This window comes from Carassius auratus, chromosome 13 (genome assembly GCF_003368295.1).
Source record: "Carassius auratus strain Wakin chromosome 13, ASM336829v1, whole genome shotgun sequence".
NCBI classification, from domain to species: domain Eukaryota; kingdom Metazoa; phylum Chordata; class Actinopteri; order Cypriniformes; family Cyprinidae; genus Carassius; species Carassius auratus.
The window spans coordinates 16,929,653-16,955,789 of record NC_039255.1 but is presented as its reverse complement, the minus strand read 5'-3'; the positions used below and the strand labels follow the sequence as shown (position 1 = coordinate 16,955,789).

At 36.7% G+C, this 26,137-nt stretch overlaps 1 protein-coding gene across 1 annotated transcript; it reads right to left on the bottom strand.

The window, feature by feature from the left end:
* Positions 1 to 3,137: 3,137 nt before the first annotated feature.
* Positions 3,138 to 25,545, bottom strand: LOC113112885 (rab11 family-interacting protein 2-like). Its single transcript, XM_026278792.1, has 7 exons — positions 25,330 to 25,545; positions 22,837 to 22,882; positions 22,271 to 22,651; positions 16,831 to 17,234; positions 15,683 to 16,013; positions 12,837 to 12,921; positions 3,138 to 7,138 (listed from the first exon to the last, which is right to left on the bottom strand). Exons 3-7 carry the CDS (start codon positions 22,621 to 22,623, stop codon positions 6,908 to 6,910), a joined length of 1,404 nt encoding a protein of 467 aa, XP_026134577.1. The 5' UTR covers positions 22,624 to 22,651; positions 22,837 to 22,882; positions 25,330 to 25,545; the 3' UTR covers positions 3,138 to 6,907.
* Between the last annotated feature and the right edge of the window lie 592 nt (positions 25,546 to 26,137).

The window sequence follows — 26,137 nt, the reverse complement described above, 5'->3', positions numbered from 1 at the left end:
ATGTATCATATAAAGTCCAGCAGAAGGGACGTGATGCGTGCCACATCCACTGGACACTAGACAAAATGAAACAGTATCCCGCAATGAATGTGTTAAAGTTATTGTTCCAATTAGAACAGGTGAAAATGAGATGTAAACCTATGCCAGAACATTTACAGCGTCAGTCATTGCTAATTCATGAAAAGTGAGCAAAAAGGTGCCCCTCATTTATTTTTTAGGATTATGTTACATATTATGGGCCAATATCAAAATACAGCATGCTCTTGACTTGACCAAAAGAAGATCGCATTTCTGACCCATAGGGAAAAACATTATGCTGTAATGAATGTAACTACTGGCTTTTAGGTGTCCTTCAAAAAGGCTAATTAATGTATTACCAGGCTAAAATGATCCACAGTGCACCTCATTAAACATTACACCTTCCACCCTCTGCATAATCATTAACAGTAATGGTACAAAGTGGAACATTTACCATGACCTTAGAAAGTATTTGGACACTTAATTCACACTTAAACATGCTCAAATGTCATCAGATTTTTTAAACTACTGTATATAAAATTATATAGATTTTATTATCTTAATATATAAAGTACATGTACATAACTCAATATATATAAGTTGCATTGGATAAACACTTAATGAACACATATGCATGTAAAAAAAGAACAATTTTTTCAGTTATCAATTGTTTTATGATACAATTCATAATCGGTACGAATGTCTGTCATTGAGTCTTTACTGACAATTCAGGCTCTGCTTTAAAACACTAAAGTGAAATGAAAGGGAGCTTGCCCAAAGAGAAAGATAGAATGCGGAATTATTAAGCAACAATGGAAATATATTTTACTTATAAAGGAAGACCCCACACATGACTGACTTTCCATTGCTCTAATCATGGAAAATTTCACACATTTAAGGATGGTGTATGTTATAATTTAGCAGTCCGATGCTTTTAAACCTCTTTTAAACCGGTTTAAATAGTCAACAAATGTCATTATGTTTAAACAATTATTTTAAGTGAAAGAACAAATGTATTAGTAATGAGTTGTATTGTATTTTGGACTTTACTTATGAATTCTACTTTAAAGGGTGGGTGAAATGCTCGTTTTCACTCAATATCCTGTTAATCTTGAGTACCTATAGAGTAGTACTGCATCCTTCATAACTCCAAAAAGTCTTTAGTTTTATTATATTCATAAGAGAAAGATAGTCTGTACCGAATTTTCCCGGAAAAACACGACCGGCTGGAGGCGTGACGTGTGGGCTGACCTAAAGAATCACGAGCGCCAGTAGGCTTTTGCGTTGAGAGCGTTTGGAAGCTGTGACATTACCGTGAGGAAAAAACCATCATCCAAAACAAACCATGGCTAACGGTCAGATTCAGCCGTTTATTTATGATCCAGAATCAGATCCCGAGGCTGAAACTGAACGAGAGCAGCAGCAGCAACGACTCGCTTCGAGCGGGGCTCGAACCCGGGTCTCCGGCATGTGAGGGGACGCACTAACAAGGAGGCAGAGATATTTGAAGCAGTTTTACTCACCGCCTGCGGTTCCAACACACGATCGTGACCCTTTTTCGTTGGGATTGCATCATCCTTAAGAAATAAACGATACGCAAATCCGTCATCAAACTGGGCTTTGTTTGTAAAACAAGCATCTTCGAAATGCAGGGAACAAACAAAAACACTTGCACAACTCCGTTGATGCTCTGTAAAAATAAACTCCATCCACTGGTCCCTTAATGCTGTTTTTTGGTAATCTGTGCAGGGTTGTCTTGCCCTGGCAACCAAAAACACACTTATTTTGTGACTTTTCGCGACGCTCTCGCTCTGATCAGTGAATGTCTGTTGTGCTCTCAGTGCTCTGCTATACGGGAGCCCACGCTCTTCCGGGAGAAGTGCCCTCAGGACCCATATAGGGAAATTCCGCTCCATCAACGTCACACAGAGCCATACTCAAAAAAAACTTTCCGAAACTTGTGACAAACCGGAAGGAGTATTTTTGGAACAAAAATACTCCTTCAAACGTACAACTTAATTTCTGAAACTTTGTCCATGTTTAGCATGGGAATCCAACTCTTTAACAGTGTAAAAAAACTCAGTATGCATGAAAAAGCATTTCACCCCCCCCTTTAATGGTTTCCCATACGCCTTTTAGACTTATTAATTAAACGCAGCTAAGCAAAAAATCTCAGAATTCCTTTAAGCACCCTCTATAAGCATCGGTCTAGCACAGTGCATTGTCTCAATTCCAAAGACTTATTGAAGGAACTACTGGAAATCCTTACTATGAGAAGGGTCGTTTCAATGGGGAATTCTGTTCATCTACATCTTATTGAGTCTGAAAAAGCTCCATTTTCATCCAAATGTTGCAGACAGAGAGAGAGAGAGAGAGAGAGAGAGAGAGAGAGAGAGAGAGAGAGAGAGAGAGAGAGAATCTCTGTGTGGATTGTGAAGGGGCCAGTCTTGTGAATGAAGAGCAATGATACTGCTCCTTAGAAAGGAGGAGATGGTAAACCGAGTGGCACTTGTACATGTAGCGGTTTGCATGCGCGCACGCACACGCATGCACGCACGCACAGACACACTTCTGTTACTCAAAAACAAATGAGGCGAGAAGTTTTAACAAGCTACCATATTGTTAAAGAGGCCATTTTATTTTTTTGGTGGGCATTAGAATTTACTTCCCATTTATTTCCCTGGAAGAAATCACAGCCAAGAGGTTTGCAGTGTAATGCAAATATAAACATATACTACAAAGTTTGGGGAGATTCATTGCAAAATCTAATTAATTTTGACTATTTATTAAAGTATTGACGTGGACATCAGCAACATGCAACTCAATAAAAACAGATTTTGAGTTTTCCCAGCTTGGAACGTGAAAATGTGTTGCTCTACAACAGGGATAGGCAACTCCGGTCCTGGAGGGCCACTATCCTGCAGAGTTTAGCTTCAGCCCTCATAAAAACCTGCCTGTATCTATCTAGTAATCTCGAAAACACTGATTGCCTTGTTCAGGTATGTTTCATTAGGGTTGGAGCTAAACTCTGCAGGGCAGTGGCCCTCCAGGATCGGAGTTGCCTATCCCTGCCCTACAAGCTTTTACATGTACATCAAAGCAATACAAGACACATGTCATGAAGTACAGGAGATTTATTGAAATGGGCTGTACCATCATTCTCACCCTTTTATATGGTAGACACATAGACAAATACACTCAGATCTCTCTTCTACACTCATTCATGCCACATGCCAAGAATGCAAAGACAGACATATTACTTCCTGATGAATAATCACTACAACTACGCAAAATGTTCAACCACCCTACAGGAAAGTGTCACGTTGATAAAAGTCCTTATAATAACTAGGATTTTAAAACACCATAAGCAAATTTAGAGGGTAAAATTCTATATTCTAAGTAGTGTTATTTACACACTATTGGAAATTCAAGTTTTGGAGGAAAAGCAGTATTTTAAAGGAACGAGTGTCTGAGTAGAAAGTAGTTTACAAGAATGGAAACCCATATGATACAGAACACTGAAAAACTGGTACAAACATACTGTATATATATGATATGATATGATTTTGCAGCACCAGAGATTAATGTAGAAGACACCAAATGGTGTATTTTTTTTGTGTGTGTGTGTGTGTGTTGATACTGATGCTTTCATGTGTTTTCATTTTACTCTTACGCTGCTACTATCCTTCATAGAGGGGAAAAAAAAATTTCCCATTCTGATTTATCAGGTCTCAATGAAGCTATTTTAACAGATCCAAACCCTCTATGGGGGAAATAGCAGGATAATAGCAGCATACAAACATAATCACTGTAATACATTTAGAATTAAACGGCTATAAACCTCTAAATAAACAACCAATCAAAGATCAACAGCCAAACAAGAAGTAAAAAAAAAAAAAAAAAAAAAAAAAAAAAAAAGAAAATGTACTCCCATTGCCAGTTATTATTAATATTAGTGAAAGCAAACAATGTATCATCATCATTTTAGCTACTGTATATATACTGTGAAAAGTGATCAAAGAAGTGCTAGTTAATATTTACACAGGGTGATCAACACTGTTTGTGATTACAGACATTGCTGATTGGTACATTCAGCGTATCACACAGAATTGCTCTTGATAGAGATGCATAGCAGTTCCAGATCAATGAGACAAAACAGACAGAAGTGCTCCGCTGAATACAATCAATGTTACTGAAACAATTTTGAAACTTATTTGATCGAAAGCTCAAAGAGAAAGCTTAAAGAGAAAATTTAAATACATAGAAGTACTGACATAAGACAACAGAGAGAGAGAGAGAGAGAGAGAGAGAGAGAGAGAGAGAGAGAGAGAGAGAGAGAGAGAGAGAGACAGAAATTAAATATAGCTAACTATAAGTACTATAGCTATGTACCTTTACTCTTCATCGTATTTCATTGTATTTTTCTGAAACATTTTTGGCCAGTGACAAATACAATGCAGAAAATCAAATAACGTGAGCCTGGCGTACAACATTTCTACATGATTTGTAAGTAAATCCTTTAACACATTTATCCGTATTACAAAGGTTACAAAATTTAGCATGTAAACAGAACTATAATGGAAAAAACTAGCTTTCTGCCTGCTTGCACAAAACTGAATTGTCTCATTTTTAGAAAAAAATGAAGCATGTAACTAGGGCTCTATTAATGTCAGCACTGTGTAACACTGTACATGGCACTGAATGATTTTAACACGAAGAGTCAATTACACACATGTAAACTTCTCCAAATACATGAAATGTAAGTAAATAAAATGTTAAATAAACAAAACATGAATAATTTACAGCTACAATACATCACCTGCTCGTTGCGATATTAATAATATTTCCAGCATTATAGAAATATTATACGAGACTTCCTTTCCAGCACAGTGTTTTATAATGTTGTTCAGACAAACTACTTCTGGGAAGCTTTCTGCAGAGCTATATAAAAAAAGAACATATATACTACTGTCTCTTACAAAATATCAAAAAGGGGTATTATGGCCTAAAGAATTGCCCTGTGTCAGTTTTGTTCTTCAAATAAAGGGGTGACATATTAAAATGGGTTATTTTACAGACTATATTACCAGTACAATTATTCTAGTTTTCTCAAATGTACATTTTTAAGTATGCGGTTGCCACATGCACCACTACTGCACAGTATTTCACTACACAGATGCTCCAGTGTAACAGCCAAAAAGTGCAAAACATATGCTCTGTTACCTAGAATGATAGCCATTATCATTTTCTCACCAGATATGTACTAGAGATGACACAAGATGAGAAAAATCACAGTAAGCACTAAGACGTGTCCTACAAGAAGAGCATTGGGAAAGCAGTACAATGTCAGAGTACTGCATTGAAACTATAAAGCAATCTGTAAACCATTGTTTAGTTTTTGTCTACATTTTGTTGCACAAAGCATGCTATACATTGTAATGAATCAATCAAAAATGTTTCATAATAAGGCATCCAGACATGCCAAATCAATCCATTATTTGCTGTGGTTTTACATAAGTATGGGCTAGATTTGCTCTGGTAAAATTTGAAATTAAAAACGGGGCCATTTACTACTACTGTGCTTGACTGACTAACCGACTAGCTTAAATATAATCAAAACCATCAACACTTTGGTGTAGTCAACCGTAGGCAGTCCACAGATTTGGACAGTTCTGCGGTATACTGAAGACGTTCAGCATCAGTACATTCCAGTTCAACTGAATGACATCCAGAATGAAGTCTTTGGAGATTGGATGCTCTTTTCTACACTTCTGTCGTCACTGTATATAACAGAGGCAGGTTGATCTTTAAACACTGTTATTCAAAAACACATTTTTCTCATTGCAATCAAGCTCAAATAAATATTAGTAGTGTAATTCTGTACCAGTGTATTATTTTATAGATGTATGATTTGGAAAAAGTACCAAAAGGTTCCATTACCTACATTTTGTAACTAATTTATCAATATGGCACCAGACACATGTCAATATCATTCTTGAGTCTGATCACTTTTCATTTTCAGTGTAAACACCCTCATGAGCAATAGGAGAGTTATCCTGTCAAACCCAACATGGCCTTCCAGTAAACCAATACGCTCCGGTGCTTAAACATCCAGTAAACATTCACGTCTATGTCCTGTGGTACCACCAATCCAAGTTTTTCCTTGCTTCACCACACATTTGTCCACTTTGTGATGCAGTCAAGGCCTAAAGGGTATAGAGACAGACTTGTAAACCGAAGGTTGCGGGTTCGAGTCTCAGGTCCTGCAGGGATAGTGAATGTACAGCTCAAAACCACGACTGAGGTGAGACCCTTGAGCAAGGCAACGAACCCCCAACTGCTCCCTGGGTGCCACAGCACACCACATGTCACTTCACTTTCACTTCCAATTGATCTGGTACAGCTTTTGAATTCAGTCACAGCAAATTGAAGGCCTCATGTGGACAATCCATCCCAGTGAGCATCGCAAAACACAGTGATAGTATTAAGTGCTCAATTCTATTATACTGACTGAATCCAAAGAAAAAGTCAACTTAAACACAGTTATTTTCGGTAAAAACATAACATTGGTCTCTTCGCGCTATGAATGGCTGCTTGAGAATATCTTCTAAAACGTATTGGACAACAGCTCCAAAGATTATTAAAAAATAAAGGAAAATAAAGGAAAAATCTAATAGGGGGTTTGGCATCACCACATTTACTGCCCATCTTTCTTCACAATATATTCGGTTGTTCTTGAAAACTTAAGAGTATCTTTATGGCATGAAACCTGTTTGTGTCTGAACAAATATTCTTGTGTTCTGTCAGAACCAACATACCAACAGTGTCCTTTTACAAGCAATATATATTTTGCCAGAAAACTTAAGTTACAGCATGCTTTTGGGATCCTTTACTTCTTTGAGATCTTCCCAGCTCTTCTCTTGGGCTCATATGGCGTTCTCAGGATGCTGGGTGTCTCTTCCATCACCCTGACCAGCAGGTTATCAATGTAGTCCTCCAGCTCCCGAATATGAGCATCTTTCTTTCTTACCACCTCTTTCTGCTTGATGAGATCTTGCACAACTTCCTCAAAGGAGAGATTGCTGTAGGCCGCCATATTCACCTGCAGATGTTCAGACTCCTACAGGCGAGGAAGAATACATGACAAATGGTATTAAATATCTACTTTTTATTGTCCATAACATGCAGGGAATTCAAAAAATAAACTGTGCTTTTTGAACAATGATTTGATACTTACAATTTCCAATACGAAAAATGCTCATTAAAATACTGTTCAATGTGTATGTGGATAAGCAATAATGCTACATACAGTAGAACCTGGACTAATATCTTTGGGACACCAAAGTAAATTATATAGGGGCAAAATATTTTAGGAGACAAAATTGAAATAAACATGTTATTTAATGCTGCCTTCAGAGCTCACTTGATAAATACGCTTTTATAAAAGGTATTGCTCTAAACACTTAAGCATCAGTTCTCTCAAGCAGAGCGACTCAAGCAGTGTTGACGTGAAAAGTGTCTGCGTCTGACTTCACAATGATATTGAGGAAACAGGCAATTTAGGAACAATTGCTCATCTGATATCAAGTGTTTGACAAATTCTCACTTCTTGCTGCCAAGGTGAAAACAAGCACTAAATGCGGTCAGTTGATATCATCTCATGGAGAGCTCATCCATTTCATTGGTGTCAAAATATGAGTGGATGATTCTCAGTCATGCCTAATTAGTAATTACGGATGCTTAGTTAATAAAAAATAAATAAAATTGCCACCCAAAATCAACATCAACAGGACACAGACCTGAAATTCATCTAATTACCAAACAATCCAAATAGCTCAAGAAATGAAGTACTTACACCAAATCTACACGGATAAGGTTATCTGTGTTTAAGGAAATTAAATTTAAGACTAAGGAAGTCATTATAATAAATACAATCAAGCCATTAAATAAAGTTTAACAGGGACTAAAACCTTTAAACAACATCGGCGTGATTACTTCAGCTGTGAATAGTGATTAGGGCTTATACTATTCACTAAATAATTAATGGAAGAGATGCATACATCCATACATACATTTATATACATATATGAATACACTTGTTATACACTTGTTAAAGAAAATAATATTGGCAAGAACAAGCATCAGCACTTTTAACCTGAAGCTTTGGTCTGAGCTGCTTCTGGGTTTGAACTTGATCCAGCATATCTGTTTATACATGTGACACTTTGATTATGATTATCCTCCTTAGATTACGATAGTGAAAACAAAACATTCCTTCTCTTTTTCCCCTGAGGAAACAGCGGAGCAAATTTGACTCCATAAAACTGTCATTCTAGAAACTAAAGCAAAAATATAATGGCCATAAAAAAGTATTTAGTTGGAAAGTATTTAAAATATAAAAGTACAGTTAAAAAGGTACACCTTCCAAGTAAAAAAAAAAAATGCTGAATGAATCTAGTTTAAAAAAAAAATATATTGTTCAAAATTAGGCAAAAATACATTTGGATGATTTTTGGTATCTGGTAGTGGAACATTTTCCCAGTCAATGTGATGAACTACATCTGCACTGTAAAAAAAAATTTAATGAGCTATTTACTTTTTACTTTTAATTAAGTTAACAATATTACACATAATATTTTTGAGTAGTTTTTCAGGCTTGATTTTTTAAAATGGAATCTACCTGAATAAATCATGTGAAATCTCCTAAATTAATCTATGACACAATGAATTTAACACAGTAATTAGGTAAATTTCCTCATTTATTTTAAGTTGATTCTCAAAAGTCTGATTTTGAGTGAGGTCTGTTTGTATTTTGTCATTTTATACATTTACAATACTGTATACAGCCTAACAGCTCAAGTAGGAACATACTTGAGAAATATTAGAAAGTACTGCACTAGCACTAGCAAAGCTACTGCTTATTAAACAAGGCTGAATGCCTTAGAGGAGTAGTATCCATAACCATAAGCTCTACTCTTCTGCACAGTGGTAATGATTGTACTGTGCAATGGAAAACGTCAGTGTTACAGAAACTTACAAATGTCAAACGTAATTCAACATTAAACATTAATAGATGCTTCCCTTCACTCAAAAACATAAAGTAGCATTTAATTTCAAAATTGACTCTCCATATCCAGCCATATGCAAAGCATGCTGAGAACTAACAATCACCTAAAAAATAAAACTCCAAAATTGAGCTAATTCTCTTAAAATAAATAGACAGTCTTCTATCCTTAATTATTTTAGTTTAATCAGTTCCCCAATTCAAGCACCAAAACTGCTTAAGTCTCTTTTAAAAAATGATTTTTAGTAAAAAGTCTTCAACATTTTTTTAAATAAAAATTACAAGACCCATGATTCATATTTTACAGTATGTAGTGAACTTGAATGGAATGGACTTCATATAGTACATCTACAAAAAATCAGCATAATAAAAAAATAAATACAAATCTCAGTTTGTTTGCTGATGCCACTTGCATACAATAAAATGCATACTACACAACAATTTTTAACATTTAACAAATAATATCTAACATCCCTTCATCTAATCAGCGTGAAAGTACATTAATATAATGCGCGAGCGCGAATCTCTCTGCTTGCGCACGGAATATAGTGTGCCCGCACGCGGAATATAATGTGCCGAGCTCGAATCTCTCTCCGAGCACAAATCTGGGGGAACTGGGCGTGCGCTCTCAGATACACGTTGCTCTGATAAGAATTTTCTCTGGGCTTATTCCATGTGTTCCATGCGTGGCTCAATATCAACAAATAAGATTCCATGTATGATGTCGCGTTTTCATTGGTCAGTCGTTGAAGCCTATTTCTGATTGGTTGTTGCCTTTTTGACAGCGTTTATGCCAAAGAGAAAGAAATCGAAGAGAAGAGTACTTGGCCATGCGTGAATGCACGGGACACAGTCTAAGCACATACACGCTTACTTTAAACGAAGAGGAGAGATTCGCGATTGCACTGAACACGTTTTAAGTGCAGGCATACTCTCTAAAGGGGGCCCAGAGAAAATTCTTACAAGAGCAACGTGTATCTGAGAGCGTGCGCGAGCAGAGAGATTCGCGCTCCGTTCATTATATTCTGTGCTCGGTCACATTATATTCTGCTCGCGAGCAGAGAGATTCACGCTCGTGCATTATATTAATGCCTTCAACATTTGACAGGGAAATAACGCCATAATATGGACACTTCCCCTAAAAGCCAACTATCACCCTCGAAATGGACAGAACAGGCCCTGGTTCCATTTCAGCCATGAGCACACTATCTAATAACAGTATGTAGGTTTACGGCTCCCAGGAATGTGGCTAAGCAGCTCTTAACTCAAGTCTCTCAAACACAGACACATAATACACATAAAAAGACTCTTCTCTAATTAATTCATAGAAAAACCTTTCTTTGAATTGATTAACATACACTTTAGGGCATTGTAAATGCTGTTACTGTTCTTGTACTATTGTGTTTTGTATTATGTTTATGACAGATCACTAGGTAATATAACCTCATCTATATGATGATTGGTATCTATGAGTTAGTTTTTTCATGATCTAAATGAGAGTGTATATTATATGTTGATACCTATGCAACACATTAGTTTTATAAGAATCTTAAAAATTCTTCTCTTGAACCCCCCAATCTAATTTCATATGCAAGGCACCATACTAGGAAGAAGGTACCATTCCTCATTGGCTCAATCAAATCCTGAGGGTGTGACATCGTCACCCTATTTAGATCACTGATCACCAGATCAGGGCTGTTCTTTTAGATTCAGGAATTCCAGGAGAAGATGCTGAGCCAAGAGCCTTAAAAACCAGACTAAGCTTGCGCCAGGCCTTCTGCACTTTTTTTCCATTCATCAAGATCCTCTGATTGTAAACTCAAATCAGCAGAGACCAATTGAAGCCCCAAAGTGCATCAGGACTCTTTTTCAAACATTCAAGATGTGCAAGTTTTAAAATTTTGTCTTATTAATTGATACATTAAGTATCATATGCCCCTTTTAAAGGTGTGTTTAAAGTAAGAAATTGGTGTTTCCTTCAGGCTGTAGATCTGCTGAATATCAAATTGTATCATAGCTTAATGTCTTTATTTCTTATCTCTTTTCTGTTTAAGCTTTAACCCTTTTTCCTATGCCAACTGAATGGGTGTGTATGTTAGACTAGTTTACGTGTTTATGTAGTTAATAAAGTAGGGGTGCATGATGTATATAGGCTGAAGATTAATGCGCATCTCATCAGTAAAGCCGGTTATCTAATCAGAGGTAAACTCCATCAGGTGCATGATTTCACATAGAGCAGCTGTTACCACACAGAGCCGTTGTCAACTGACAAGCCGCGCAAATCCACGTTAATTATCAGTTTGATTAGATAATCAGCTTTACCGGCGAGATGCACATTAATCATTGGCTGATATATATTGTGCACCCCTATAATAAAGTCTTACTTGTATCACATTTGAGATTGTTCATTGTTTGCTCATAACTGAAGTCCCTAATCATGCAGATTTTAGCTACATGCTCTGAGTAGTATTGTACAGTAAAAGTTATTTTCCTTTAACAGGAAAGTAACGTTCTTAGAATTGACAGACATTTGACACTGAGAGGTCAAGTAAACACTTACAGCGGATCTAAATATTTATAATTACTCATAACTAGTTATAATTGATTATTCATAATTTCCCCTTTGAGATGAAGTGCAACAGTGTGTTTGTTGAGTTGAGTGTTTGGTAATGCTGGTCAACATACAACGCAAGCCAAAACAACACTCTGGCAAATACAGAACAGCGAACAGTGAATCAAAGGAAAATTTAGAGAAAGAGATGCTGCATGAATAGCAAAACCACCAAGGCACAAGCTAGCGGGGGCAGAAAAGAGCCCAGGAAATGACCATGAACTGGCAAGCAGCTGATGAGCAGATTTAGGCAATCAGCAGTGTGGGAGCGATAAGACTTCCACTTGGCATTCTTCAGTTGTCTCATTATGGGCACTAATGAGGGCTTTTGCGTTGAAAATCTAAAACTCAAAGTCCTTTGAAATGCCTCGGCTGGCACTCCCCCCCCCCTTTAATTAAGGCCAGAGACACTATTTCACGGATGCAGTGTTAACACAACCTCGAAAATGGGTGAGGAAAGCCATTTTCAGCAACCCGTCTCCAGTTTCAACATCACTTCAGTGGCTATTCTCACACAGCAGGCAAGCAAACATTGTGTTACTCCGCATTGGACACAATGACGATCACAATCAGTATAAATATGACAACGTGAGAGAGGGCCCCTTACCACGTTTAATGCTGACCGTGGTTTGACCTATAGTGTAAAATTAGCCCAGTGACAAATTGTGTATTATTAATGGTTAGATTTCCAATTATTGAATGAGAGAACATACGGTCCAAGATGGCTCGCTAACGAAATGGAAGCGCACTAATAGCATCACACTACTTCAAATTACATGCAAAGCAAAGACGATGACCACCCATTTCAGCTGTTAATTAGATGAACGGCCCTCCAAGCTGAGCGCCACAAGTGATACTCAGTCAGAGATCAGCATCAATGACTTCCACGTATAATAGGGCTGCAATAAATCACCAATTAAAACTTTGGGCAAGTTTTGAAAACTTATAAGAAATATGGTCAAAATTTGTCTGGACAGTGACTATGTGAAAATACACAGTTGTTAAGCAATGAATAGAAATGGAAAAATATATTCTTACATCTTGCTTATAACATATAAACCTGACTTACATGTGACTATTTTACAAAATAGTGTAAAATAGAAAAGACATACAGTGTACACTACTTATTTCGAATGAACTTACATTTCGCATGCCGTGCTTCTTTTCGGGAGAGGTTCTGAATCTCTGTGTAAGGTCCTCATTGCTAGGGGGATTTCTCATGTTGTCACTGTTAGACACAAAAAAAAGGCAAAACGATTACTTCAATAAATACATAAAATGGACTTTCATCTTATAGGAAACCCCTTCATTTAAAATGCGATTAAAATGAATAAAATCTTGATTGATATAAAGCACTACTATAATGAAACACATCACAACCTTTAATGCACCTGCTACCTGCCTGCAAAAGTTCTTTTGAGTTGACTTTTAGCTATCTGACTGAGGGTCAGGAAATGGTTTTACACCCCCTCACACGCAAACAGCAAGTCTACATATCATTTCTCAACAATCGGTCACAAAGGCATTGCAGCCAGTTACGGCAGTTACGGCACTCAGTCAGTGGGCGGTGTGACCAAAATTGTTTATCACAGTATGAGCAATTTTATACCCCAGTAACGGTATATTTATATCATAAAAAAAATTGTGGTGGAAAGTTTTTGAAGAAAGTCTGTTATGCTCAACAAGACTGAATTTATTGGATAAAAAATCCAGTAAAAACAGTAATACTGTCAAATATTTCTACAATTTAAAATAAATATTTAAAAAAAAAAATTTTTTAATGTAATTTATTCCTATGATGGTAAAGCTGAGTTTTCAGCATCATTACTCCAGTCTTCAGTGTCACATGATCCTTCACAATGATTTTCTGCTCAAGAAACCTCTCTTATTATTAGCAAATTTAAAAAAAGTTATGCTGCTTAATATTTTTGTGGAAACTGTGATACATTTGATACATCAGGAATAGTTGATAAGTATTAAAAACAGCATTTGTTTAAAATAGACATGCTTTGCATTTTAGCATTGTAAAAGTCATATATGTGTCCTGCCTATTATAATTTCTTTCTGAAAAACAAAAAAAACAAAACATACTTTTGAATAGTTGTGTATCTTATATGCAATGTAATTATGTCTATTAGACAATCTAGTGGCATAAATATATTTATGAAATGTATGTAAAAAAATGTAGCTACACTGAAAATGCTTATCTGCAACACTTATCTGCAACAGTATCCAATATTGTTATATATATAGACAGATAGATCGATAGATAGATAGTCTGATGTTGAATTTGTCTTGTTTATTATAACAGGAAATTGGGAAATTCAACCAGCTGACACATTTCTTCCACCCATACCACACCCATCAAACACTACTGCAACTTGCAAGAAAATATACTGACTTTATGCTTACATGGGCTTACCGTTATGAGTAGTGGTTCAATCATTTAATGACAAAACATTTTGAATGGATGGGATCCATTAAATATGCCTGTTATCAATAGTCAGTTAATGTATAATGATGCAAAGGTCTCATAGATCTTTAAAAACTAGACAACCTTAAGCAGGCTTGTTAAATGTATTTTTAGCCAACCTGTGACCTCTGAAAGACCTTTGATCTTAGATGAGAGAGAGTTTCTGGAGAGGATGAAGGGCTTGGTAAGCTACGGGCAGATGAACTGTTAACTGAATGGTCCATCTCTCGTTCAGATCTCATCTCATTGAGCCTAATGACACTGATAAGGTCATCCTAAAAACAGATTTCTCTGACAAACATCAAGTGCTCAACTGTCTTCATCTAACTCTACTACTGACAAAAGAGCAGAGGTTGGAAATGACAAGCAGAAGTAACAGAAGACACATTCCTCAGCAATTATTTTAAAAGAATGAATAACACTATTCAAATAAATATTTTACATATATATTATTTAAACCGTAATGGAAGCTTAAACTAGCTGTAATAATAATAATAATAATACATTTTATTTATATTGCTCTTTTCTTATACCCAAAGCGCTACAAGCACAGAACAAAAGTCAATATACAAAAAAAAAAAAAAAAAAAATTCCCATGTACATCCAGTGTCACCAATCAAGACACAAACACCATCTTAAAAAAAGAGTTGGCAGAGCGGAGAGAACAAGAGGGCATATATGGCGTAATTAAATCACATTTATATGATGGTGCAGTTCAATGCACAGCTTTTTATGTTAATATAAGAGTTTTAAAATCAATACGGACATGGACTGGAAGCCAATGCAAGTTCCTAAGCACCCCAGATATATGCTGACAAGAAGGAGTATGTGTAAGAACACGAGCAGCGGAGTTCTGTTTGTGTTGCAGTCGCTTAATAAACTTTGCAGGTAGGCCAAGATAAAGGGCATTACAATATTCAACCCTAGAGGTAACAAGTGCATGGACAAGCCTTTCTGCACCAGGTAATGAGAGAAAGGCCTAATCCTGGCAATATTCCTTAGATGAAAAAATGCAGATTTTGAAATGTTCTTGATATGTGCTTCAAGTGTCAAATGGGTATCAAAAATTACACCAAGGTTGCGAACTTGACGTAACGTAGATACTACATTATTTTCAAGGTGTAAATTAAACAGGGGTACCAACTAAAAGAACCTCAGACTTTGTACCATTCAATTTAAGAAAATTGTGGTACATCCATAATTTAATCTTTAATAATAATTTAATGCAGACAGTCAGATAGGGTTGCTGATATACCTGTGATATTAGTTTTCGTGCTAATATAAATCTGAGTATCATCAGCATAGAAGTGGAACCCCAAACCATGCTTTCTAATAATCTGCCCTAAATGAAGCATGTAAATATTAAAAAGTATCGGGCCAAGAACAGACCCCTGAGGAACACCATGAAGTACCTGTCCAACATAGTTTTATTGTTTTCTAAAATGACAAACTGTGTACGATCAGTGAGATAAGTAACATAAAAGGCAACAACAAAACGGCTAAAAGCTAGTCTTACCTGGATCTGTAGTGTGAAATGAAAGGGTTGGTTTCACTTGTAAAGGGGTTTGGAGATCGCAGGTCTCCAGAGCTTCCTATTCGCATTCCAGTGGCCGTTTTCTTTCCTTCTTTCTTACCAGTCACTCTGCCCAGAAGACCCACTTTCTCCTTCTTCTCTCTCTTGTCTGCCCCCCACAGCATGCCCTGATCTCCCTCGAAGGGATTGCGGTTGCGTGGGAGAGTGGCGTATTTCTGGGGCATGTTGTCTCCGATGTCGGAAAAGGGGTCAGATGGAACATCGCTGGTTGGGCAACCATATCCATCGCTCTGAGAGTGTCTGTGATATGCAGCTGTGGATGAGAAGGACAGAACATTTTCTTTAGTGATTTTCCACAGAGTGCTACAGGGATGATGCATTTTTGTAGGCCAAACCCAGAGACGATTAAGCATTTTCCTGCTTCCGGTTCCATCATCCTGAAGTCAATGAGATTTGGTCGCCTGAAATACTGTTTGTGTGTGACACAAGCTCAAGATTTTTTCACATTTTATTCTACATCATAAAATACATCAATAATAACCTCTAAGATTTTATTTGCTAACTCACTGAATGGGACTAAAGAGGTTGCTGCAGATATTAAACGTCATCTCTCAAACAGTTAAACCCATCTGCTCGCTAGTCAGCTTTTTAAGCCTTATTGTGTTTATAATCATCCGCTTGAAAACTATTCTAACTCAAAGTTTCAGGGAATTTTTTTTTATTTTATAAATATTGTCGGAATATTGTCGGAAGCTTAATGGTGGTGACACTGAATGCATGCGACTGGTGAAGTTTGTTTATAGCCTATGTTTTTACTTCTGGCTTTTTTTTGGTTAATTTGTGAAGATCATCAAGATAAACAAAATATTTTGTCACGGTGTTTATTTTTTAGCAATAATCCAAAAACCAGGGGAAAAAATCCTACTGGGCTTCAATCCAGAGAACCAGGGTGATGCTAACTTCCAGGTAGGATTATAAAATCTATGTCATCACTGCAGCACTCTATACTGAACAATACTCAATGCTGCTAAAACCACACAATTAAAAACATAAAAGAATAAATAAAGTGCTATACAGAGCACTGTTCTACAGTAAACTACTTAAACAGAGCATGTACTGTAGGTCCTCACCTTTCTCTTCAATAGAATTAATGGAGTCGAGTTTGGGCCTGAAGTGAGTTCCTATCAGATCAGACATGGAGTGAGCAGCAGAAAGTTTCTGCGTCCCAGTGAGCAGCGAGCGTTTGGGTTTGGGTTCAGGTGCAGCCTGAGGATGCCGGTGCTGGTCTGGCAGAGAATCAGTCTCGCTCTGTCCTGAGCGTGGAAGGATGGCAGAAGATGTATCTGAAAAGGCACCATCGTGCTTGCGACCCTTCATCTTTTCCTTGAGTTTGGAGAACGGCGATCTGGGTTTGTCTCGCATAGACAAATCAAACATGCTGGCCGTCATGTTGTTCCGCATGAACTGAATGCTAACTTGAATCTTGCCTCGGTCTTTCCTCTTCTTACCTGGCCGGGAGTCTAGTGTGTACCAGCTGACAATAAAAGAGACAGGAAGTATAAGACATATAGCAAACATAAAACTGTCAGAAATTCAGAAATGCAGGTATAACAGTAAAAAAAAAAAAATCACACACAACTGAATTGATAAGAGCAGATATGCTTAATGCCACTTTGAAGGACTGGGATATAATTTATTTTTCAATCAACTTTTTGATTGATTGATTGTTCAAATATTTTGTTGATCACAGAGTTTATTATCTGTAAAAATCCATAAGTCTGTGTAAAAATCAGTTTTTGTCGAGGGAACCAGGGTGACGCTAACTTACTGTTTTTTAGAAATAAAAAAATGGAATGCTTGATATTTTTTTATTTTTACATATTTCTTTTTAGAAAAAATACGTGAATAATATTTATAGAAATGTACAATTATTTATTTAGATGACTATTATTTCCACGGCAAAATGGCAGAAAGCATTTTGAATTTTCCAACAACATTTATATACTAACCAGTTTCCAATTTTCCAGTTAACACAACCTGTGCACAAAGGTCAACTAGTCATCTAAAACACAGTTAGTCAACTTTACTAGCTTATCTAGATTTCTAATAATAAATAAATAAAAAAACCTGTTGGAAAAGTTGGTACAAATCAAAGCATATTTAAATTCCAAGCACAGCCAATACAGAGCTACACCTCCTTTGCTGTTGTGTCACAAGTGTGGTTGGCCTCTAAGGTGTTATTAAAAACAGCTAGTGGTACATGCACCAGTAATTTGCAGATGTTCCAGTGTACTTTCACAGCTTGATAAAAACAAACAGGAGAAAACCGCACACTCTTTCACTTCTTCTTTTCTGTGAAACCCCCTGGTGGGAAGACTCTCTTTCAGGCTTTGCCGTATGTATAATTCATACAAAAACGACATGGGGGCAAAATGTTTGTCCGGCCAGAAACCCAATTTCACTTCACACAAGTCTACAGCATAGTCCATTTAGTCCATTTGAAAGCCTTCCACCTTCCTGAGGATGCATAAAATAGTAGGGATAAACATAATTTCCTGGTAACTGCAAAGGTTTGGGCCACATAAAGAATGTGAAGTAATACGCCTCCATCTAGGCCGTTCCTTGGCTCCTGTTTATTTAACCTCTTGCTCTTTTTTTCTGCTGGAAGTAATGTGATTGATGCTGTAACTGTGTGAAAAGGAGGTGGCATTTACACAAATCTGGCCTTTGTTCTTTGATGCTCACACCGGTATTTGGAGATTATGAAATGGACCATATTTCAGCAGAGGCACATGAATCTGAAGAGTGGCTGAATATTGATGCTATTGCAGTTCAAGACACTTGGAGCATAATCATTAATTTAGAAATGATGGTCATGAACATTTAAGGTATAGTTACAATACTAGACAGTTTTTTTTTGTTTTTTTTTAATACAGGGCCAAAGATTTTAAGTGAGCGGATGCCATACATCATTTTACACCAGCCAAATGTATGGTGGAAACCCATATTTCCAGAATATATTTTCAATTACATATTTTTTTTCATTGATGTCAGTCAATAATATCCAATACTGCATATTTTTTGTGCCGGTGAATAAAAGCCATATATATATATATATATATATATATATATATATATATATATATATATATATATGTACACACATTTAAAAATAGCAATACAAAAATAAAAATGACAAAATGCATAACAAAATTGCTAAAACTTTTAAATTAAGATGAAACGGGAAACAAAAAAATCTAAATACTACTGAACTAAAATAAACAATAACACATACTGTACTGATTAACTGTATAATTTAAGTAATTTTCTTATGAAAATGTATTGCTATTGTAATAATATTTTTTTATAATAATATATATATTTTTTATTTGCTTATTATTTTAAATGATTATATATACGTTAAGGTGGGGAAGTTCTGTATTTTGTCTTGTTCCTTTGAATAGTATATATATAAAAATTGTAATACTTAGCAAATCTCAAAATGACTATCTATTTTTCCATAAACTTCATTATAAATGTGTGATGTCTAAACTCACTTTTATTTAAATTGACTGATTTTTGTGTTTTGCAATTTATTAATACTGAATGGTATAAAATTTTGATAATGCCCTCACATGAAAATAATTATTGGCTTATCTGTATGTATCTGTATGGCACCCATATCCAAATGACAAAGGCAGATTTTGAATGATACATTCAGCACAGTCCATCCAAATGTGCTAAAAAAAACGCTTATGACGATATACATTAAGGCCCCGTCCACACGGAGAGCGTTTCTGTGAATACGCACAAATTTTTTATCGGATAGGCGTTTCGTCCACACGGATCCGGCGTTTTCGTAAGGTGAAACCGCTATTTTTTTAAACCGGGTCCCAGAGTGGATAAATTTGAAAATGCCGTCTTTGCGTTTTCGTCTGGACGGCTAATCCGTATATTTTCTGAAACGATGACGTCATCAGCCCACGTCTCCCCCCTAGTCAGACACCTCTACGTCACGTAACAGCAACAAAAACATGAACAAACACTGAACGATTGTCGTTTTATTAACTAACATTAACACTGATTAATAAATGTATTGTTCCATGTTCGTTTGTGTACCACGCGCAAGGTTTATGAGCATAGTCCCAAGTCTTCTTCTCTGTTTTTAGTGTATCTCTGTGGCAGAATTACAGTGCCACATACTGGTCTGGCATGTATACTACTTCATTTTGCGGTTTCGTGTGGATGCGGATATTTCTTGAGACGCGGAAAAAAAGATCGGATTGGGGTAAGCTCCGTCTCCGTGTGGACGGGGCCTAAAACTGCTTTATTTAAAACCTGATAAACTGAGTAGAGTGTGATTTGTTTTTCTTTGTAAAAATATCAATCAGGCCTTTTCTTGACCTCAGCACTGATTAAAAACTCACAAACCAGCCTCCTAGAAATGCAGTTCAACACTTCTGACCTAGAGGCAGGTCTTTCATGCAAACACTACTGTAAACACTCCTTCAGTATCGGAACACACTCCCCTCTGGGGTCGTCACAGGCTGCCATCTTGCCGAGTGCTCTTCTTCCATCATGGCACAGCTAGTGAATGTTGATTATGTTTCTTTTCAAGACCATCCACACACTGGGGAGCTTGTAGATCCGAGGGAAGAGGGTTTACCTGGTCTCAGGCCCAGTGAGGGAACTCTGATCTGGGCATGTGGAGAGCCAGACAGCCCCTGTTCTTCACATGGGAGTCAAGGCCAAGATAAATCTTCTTCTGTTTGGAACCGCAATACTCCCACTCTGCGAGGGCCGCTGGGAACCACCGTACAATCAACAAACACAGGTGTGCGATAATTAGGGCCTGTTGACTCCAGTGTCGAAACGGACTCTTGTACCATTGCGTCAGTTAGAGGAAACCCTTCCAAGAACAGAATCAATGGGGACTGCTTACCCTGAGACTTTTCAGGGGATGCAAGGTTGGTAGAGTGATTTAAGTCACAATCATGACATATTTGTCAATGATTAAGCTTGGAGGAAGTGTAAGGATGCATCAATAATAATATTCTAGCAAATACCAATAAGCCCATAACTATTTTCATGCACATTGAAATAGACTATGGATGTAGTATCTGCCTATAACTGATATGGTACCGATATGTGACCCTGGACCACAAAAGTCTTAACTTCCATGGGAATGTTTGTAGCAATAGCCAAAAATTATTTTAAAAAGATATTTTGTAAATTTCCTACCATAATGATATCAAAACGTCATTTTTGATTGGTAATTTGCATTGCTAAGGACTTCATTTGAACAAATGTAAAGGTGGTTTTCTTAATATTTTGATTTGTTTTGCAAAACAAAACTTTCCCTCAGATTCCAGATTTTCAAATAGTTGTATCTCAGCCAAATATTGTCTGATTCTAATAAACTATACATCAATTGAACGCTTATTTATTCAGTATTTATTCATGTATAAATCTCAATTTTGAAAAATTGACACTTTAAGGTTTTGTGGCCCAGGGTCACATATATTGTGAATTATTACTACAGTGCAAAACTGACTTACATGCAAATGGAAAGCAAATATCAGTATTCTAAAATCTAATTTTTTTTAACTGAGTTCTGTCACTTGTCACTTTCTTTAACATCAGGTATGCAAGACACTGGCACTGCCTTTTCTAGTTCAGCCAGCCATACTGGTTTCTCTCATAATGCTCAAACAACCTATAGTTTGTACATATCCAAAAAAGCTAAATCAGAAAATAAGACTCTCTTATGAGCAGTTTTGACATTTAGTTACAGAAAGTAGCCTATGTCATATCTGACAATAAAATTAGAGGAAGTCAGAAGACAGAAGAACACAAGACACAGTTTCCTTGAAGCAAACATACCTGTTAGTCACCAGGACCTGACAAACAGAGAGGAAAATATAATAGCAAGCAGGACAATCATCCTCACTAGACCTGTTCATCTACCACAGGATTGTGACTCAAACTGCAGGGAGTCAAAAGGCTTTTATGTGAGTTTCATACCAGAACAAAACTGGCCCGCATGAGATGGCTGCCCTCCTATAGTAATGCACAGCAATAGCATGTCCATAGACTTTTAAAACTCAAACAACAGGTTTTATAAACAAAGACAGGATTACGTCAGAAGATTACTTCAAATGAAACTGCATAACCTATTGTTACAGAAGTTAAAAATAGCCCAGGTCATTACAAAACCTTTATGTTAGAATTTGAATACTATTAACTGACTTGACTTTAAAATGCAGACAATCCTAAAACACTGGGGTCTGTATGCTGATATGTCATAGCGATGTCTGCTCTTAAATAATCAGAGAGAGAGAGAGGCCTGTGATTTCAAAAGAATCACAGAAAAGAAAGGATTGCATAAATACAATTTAAACAAGATTTCTCAATTGTAATACCAGAAAGGGGAAGCCATTTAGGGTCAGTTACCTCTTTTAAGTTGCACTTCTGCTTATTTAAAAAATGCTACATCTGCATAATTTACACAACTTTTGACAGCTCCTTAAAAGATAAAAAAAAAATGAATTAAGTATTTAACTCACTTACTCAGTTTTTCGCCGTTCCTTGTTGTCAAATATTTCATTTAAGTTGATGATTTTTTGGCCCAGGAATTTATCCAATCCAACCAGGGACCTATGCATGACTGTGAAACACAGCTCATAAACCTCTGGATTGCTCTCCATCAGCAGCCCTGGCAGTTCAAATGAAGCCTCTTCTCTCCACACTGGGCTGAGGGTCTTCTCCGCCACCGATGTGGAGTACTTCTCTTTGCCCAGCTGGATAATGGTGTAGGCATCGTTGGTACCATTCTTGCCCTTTGGTTGCAGGTCTGTGGCTTGAAGAACAGTGGCTTGGACATGAGTTGGAAACCACTTCTGTGACTGTTCGCCCAATGACATGATGAGTTCAGGTGTAAAATTATGGATTCTGATGTATGGAATGATACGTATATTACTTCAATTTGGCCTTGGCAATTTGTTTAGCTTCTAATCACAGGAAAATAACAACCAAGAGTCTATAAAAATTTTACGTTATTTTTAAAAGCGTGGGAAGAACATATTTGTCATTTCAAAAGCTGTGTCTATTAACAGAGCAGGAAATGATGTTATTACACTCTGCAAACACTCCACACATTCACCCTGCTCCAACTCAGGTCACCTAAACCAAAGAAGAAAAAAAAAATCAGTCTTAGAAAAATTATATTAAAACTTAAATTCATATTACAAATGACCCAGAAATTACAATTGTAACTTAAATCAATCAAACAAAAATTAAATAGAAGCAAGCGATTTTTTTCTTTCTTACTAGTTTTATTGTGGAGACCAGAAAGTCTGAATGTTTTTTTTTTTTTTTTGGCTACTAAATTTGCCAAAAGTTTTTGGCAGTGACAAACTTTGTGTTTTGCAAAGCTTTCTGCTTAAGCTGTTGTGGTGTTTGTTCACATTGTTTCTAGATTATTGATGCATTTTAAATAATTGCTAAAAGCTTCATTGGACAAAAAAAAATCCTGACACAAAATGAGCAGCTAACATTAATTGACTAATCATATCAGCAGCACATGTGAAAGTGTGAATGAGTACTAGTCAGGTGAAATCACTATCATACTAATTCAAATTGTAAGAGCAGATGGATTTTTACAAAAGGAGAGAAGAAGTGCTTCCAATCATTGTGTTCTTGTTAGCAATGGTTACCTCCAAAAAAACACTTGCAGCCAATATCGCTTTGCGTCAGAATGGCTTCACATGCAAGGATATTGCTACAAAGAATATTGCACTTAAAAGAACCATTTACCGGATCATCAAGAACTTCAAAGAGAGCGGTTTGAATGCAGTGAAGTAGTCATCAGGATGTCCCAGAGTGTCCAGCAAGCGCCAGGAAACCGTCTCCTCCTGAGGAGTCCACTACAGAACCGTGTCTCCAGCAGTGCAGCGCTTGCTCAGGAATGGCAGCAGGTTTGTGTGAGAGCATTTGCACGCACAGCGAGGCCAAGACATTTGGACAACGGCCTGGTGTCATGAAGGGCAGCAAAGAAGCCACTTCTCTCCAGGAAAACATCAAGGATAGACTGAAATTCTGCATGAAGTACAAGAATTGGACCGCAGAAGACTAGTGCAAAGTTATTTTCTCTGATGAAGCTCCCTTCCGACTATATGGGACATCTGGAAAATCGATTGTTTGGAGAAGAAAAGGTGAACGCTACCATGAATCCTGTGTCATGCCAACAGAGCAGCATCCTGAGACCATTCATGTGTGGGGTTGCTTTTCAACCAAGGGAGCAGGCGCTCTCATAATTCTGCCTAAAAAAACACTGCCATACATAAAGAATGGTATCAAAATGTCCTGCAAAAGCGACCTCTTCCAATGATCCATGAGCAATTTGGTGATTTCTGCATGATGGAGCACCATGTCACAAAGCAAGAGTGATAAAGAAGTGGCTTAAAGATCATTACATTCAAAATTTTGGATTCATGGGCAGGCAACTTCCCAGATATCAATCCCATAGAGAACCTGAGGTCAGTCCTCAAAAGGCTAGTGGACAAGCTCACAAATTGTGATCCATTCTGAAAACTTATGAGGCGAGAATGGATGGCCATCAGTCAGGATTTGGCCCAGAAGCTAATATCCAGCATGAGTGAATTGCAGAGGTTATGAAGAACAAGGGTCAACAATGTAAATACTGACTCATTGATTCATATATACCTGATTTATTTGTTTTTGACAATAAAAGCCTTTAAAACTTATGATATACTTATCATTGTTTCTCAGTATACTATAGAAACATGTGGAAAAATAGAAATCTACAAATACTGAAGCTGCAAACTTTGCAAAACACAAAATTTGTCACTGCCAAAACTTTTGGCCATGACTGTATATCTAAAACTTATATCATTCACATATATCGTTTGCAATTTAAAGTGGTTTATCAAGTATATTAAACAGCGTAAATTCATGTCAAATACATATAATGCTGTTGTTACAGCCGACACTACTGGGGTGTAACTGGAAAAAAAAGCCCATGGATTTATTATGGTAATCAAACTGTCCAAAATATTAACTATGTTCCATCACCTAATTTAATTTTAAAATGTTTAATTCAAAATGGTAATTCCACAGGAAACCTTGGCATTCAATTAATTATGTAACTTAGCTTATACACCGTGGCACTATTATTATTATTATTATTTTTTTAATGCAGATTAAAAAAAGGTGCGAGGTTTACTGTATACTGTATATCAAATTATAAATGTGTACATCAAATAAGAGAACCGGGTGTTAAAATAGATACCAGCTCTGTCATTTAACAGTAAATGTATAATCGAGACCAGAACGTTTTAATTATATAATTTATTTTCATTATATTTACTGTATTTTTAATTGATTGCTCTGTTCTGTTAATCCTTTATATTTCAAAACAGAGACTTACAACTTTTACTTTTACCTCAGGAGGACTTTACCATGGCTCAAACTCACCCAGTGCTTAAAAAAAAAAAAAACATACGCGGTCTCTCCTTATTTAATCCAGTTAGAAACACCACTGCTAGGTTTATTACCCCCAGATACTGCTGCTGTCAAACAGTCATCCAGCACAAGGCTCTGATATTTACCTCTGAAGCATCTTTCTCGAACACAGCTAGCGACGCCACTGCATGAGGAATGACCGCTTATGCCAATCGGTATCAATTCTCTTCATCTGTGGTGAATGAAAATGAATAAATTGCTGTAAACGACACTAATGCATCTTAAACAAATGTGTGGTATTCCAAATCAGCCGTGCACTCCACTTCCTAGTTCCTCATTTCCGCCGATGTGGTGACGGGTCGAAGTGCAAACTCCTCCTCTGTTGCCGTGGAAACTCAGGATTTGATCGGCGCGCGCCTGGCGCTGTTCCTGGGATTCGAATGACTGCGAGGCTTATGATGGTTTGCGTGCTTCGTTTCCCTTCTGTTGTTAATTTTGTCGAGGAAAGAAACTGATAGAGGAATAAACAGCTTGTTTGTAAATCATTGTAATGCTGATTAGAATAATAAAAAATGGGTCAAATGAAACATCATAACAATTAATATCATTGTAACATCCTATAGGCCTACATTTTAGATAACTTGGATAGTGTTTTATATAAATGACCTTTAGATAAAATAATGTAAAATTATTGTAGGCTACTCAATCAGTAATATTAGTTTTTATTTTTATTATCAGGTCAGAAATCAGCAGTAGCAACGGGGAAAAGAATGAAAAAGGGCTATATAGTAACAGAATGGAAAAATATATACATATATATAATTAATGCATCAGAAGGTTAATGACTTTAGAATAATGGAAACCGAATCCAAATGAACAAGAGTTGCATAAATTGTGGAAAACAAATAAAATGTAGAGGGAAGATCAAAATCACCTCTCTGAAAAAGCTGAATG

What these genes read in the sequence shown, in the direction of transcription:
- LOC113112885 (XM_026278792.1), bottom strand. Translation starts at nt 22,623, where the DNA reads ATGTCATTGGGCGAACAGTCACAGAAGTGGTTTCCAACTCATGTCCAA. An exon ending in ATTTCACACTACAGATCCAG is followed by an intron (nt 12,922 to 15,682) that starts GTAAGACTAGCT and finishes TGTGTCTAACAG; the next exon opens with TGACAACATGAGAAATCCCC. An exon ending in AGAAGCACGGCATGCGAAAT is followed by an intron (nt 7,139 to 12,836) that starts GTAAGTTCATTC and finishes CCTCGCCTGTAG; the next exon opens with GAGTCTGAACATCTGCAGGT.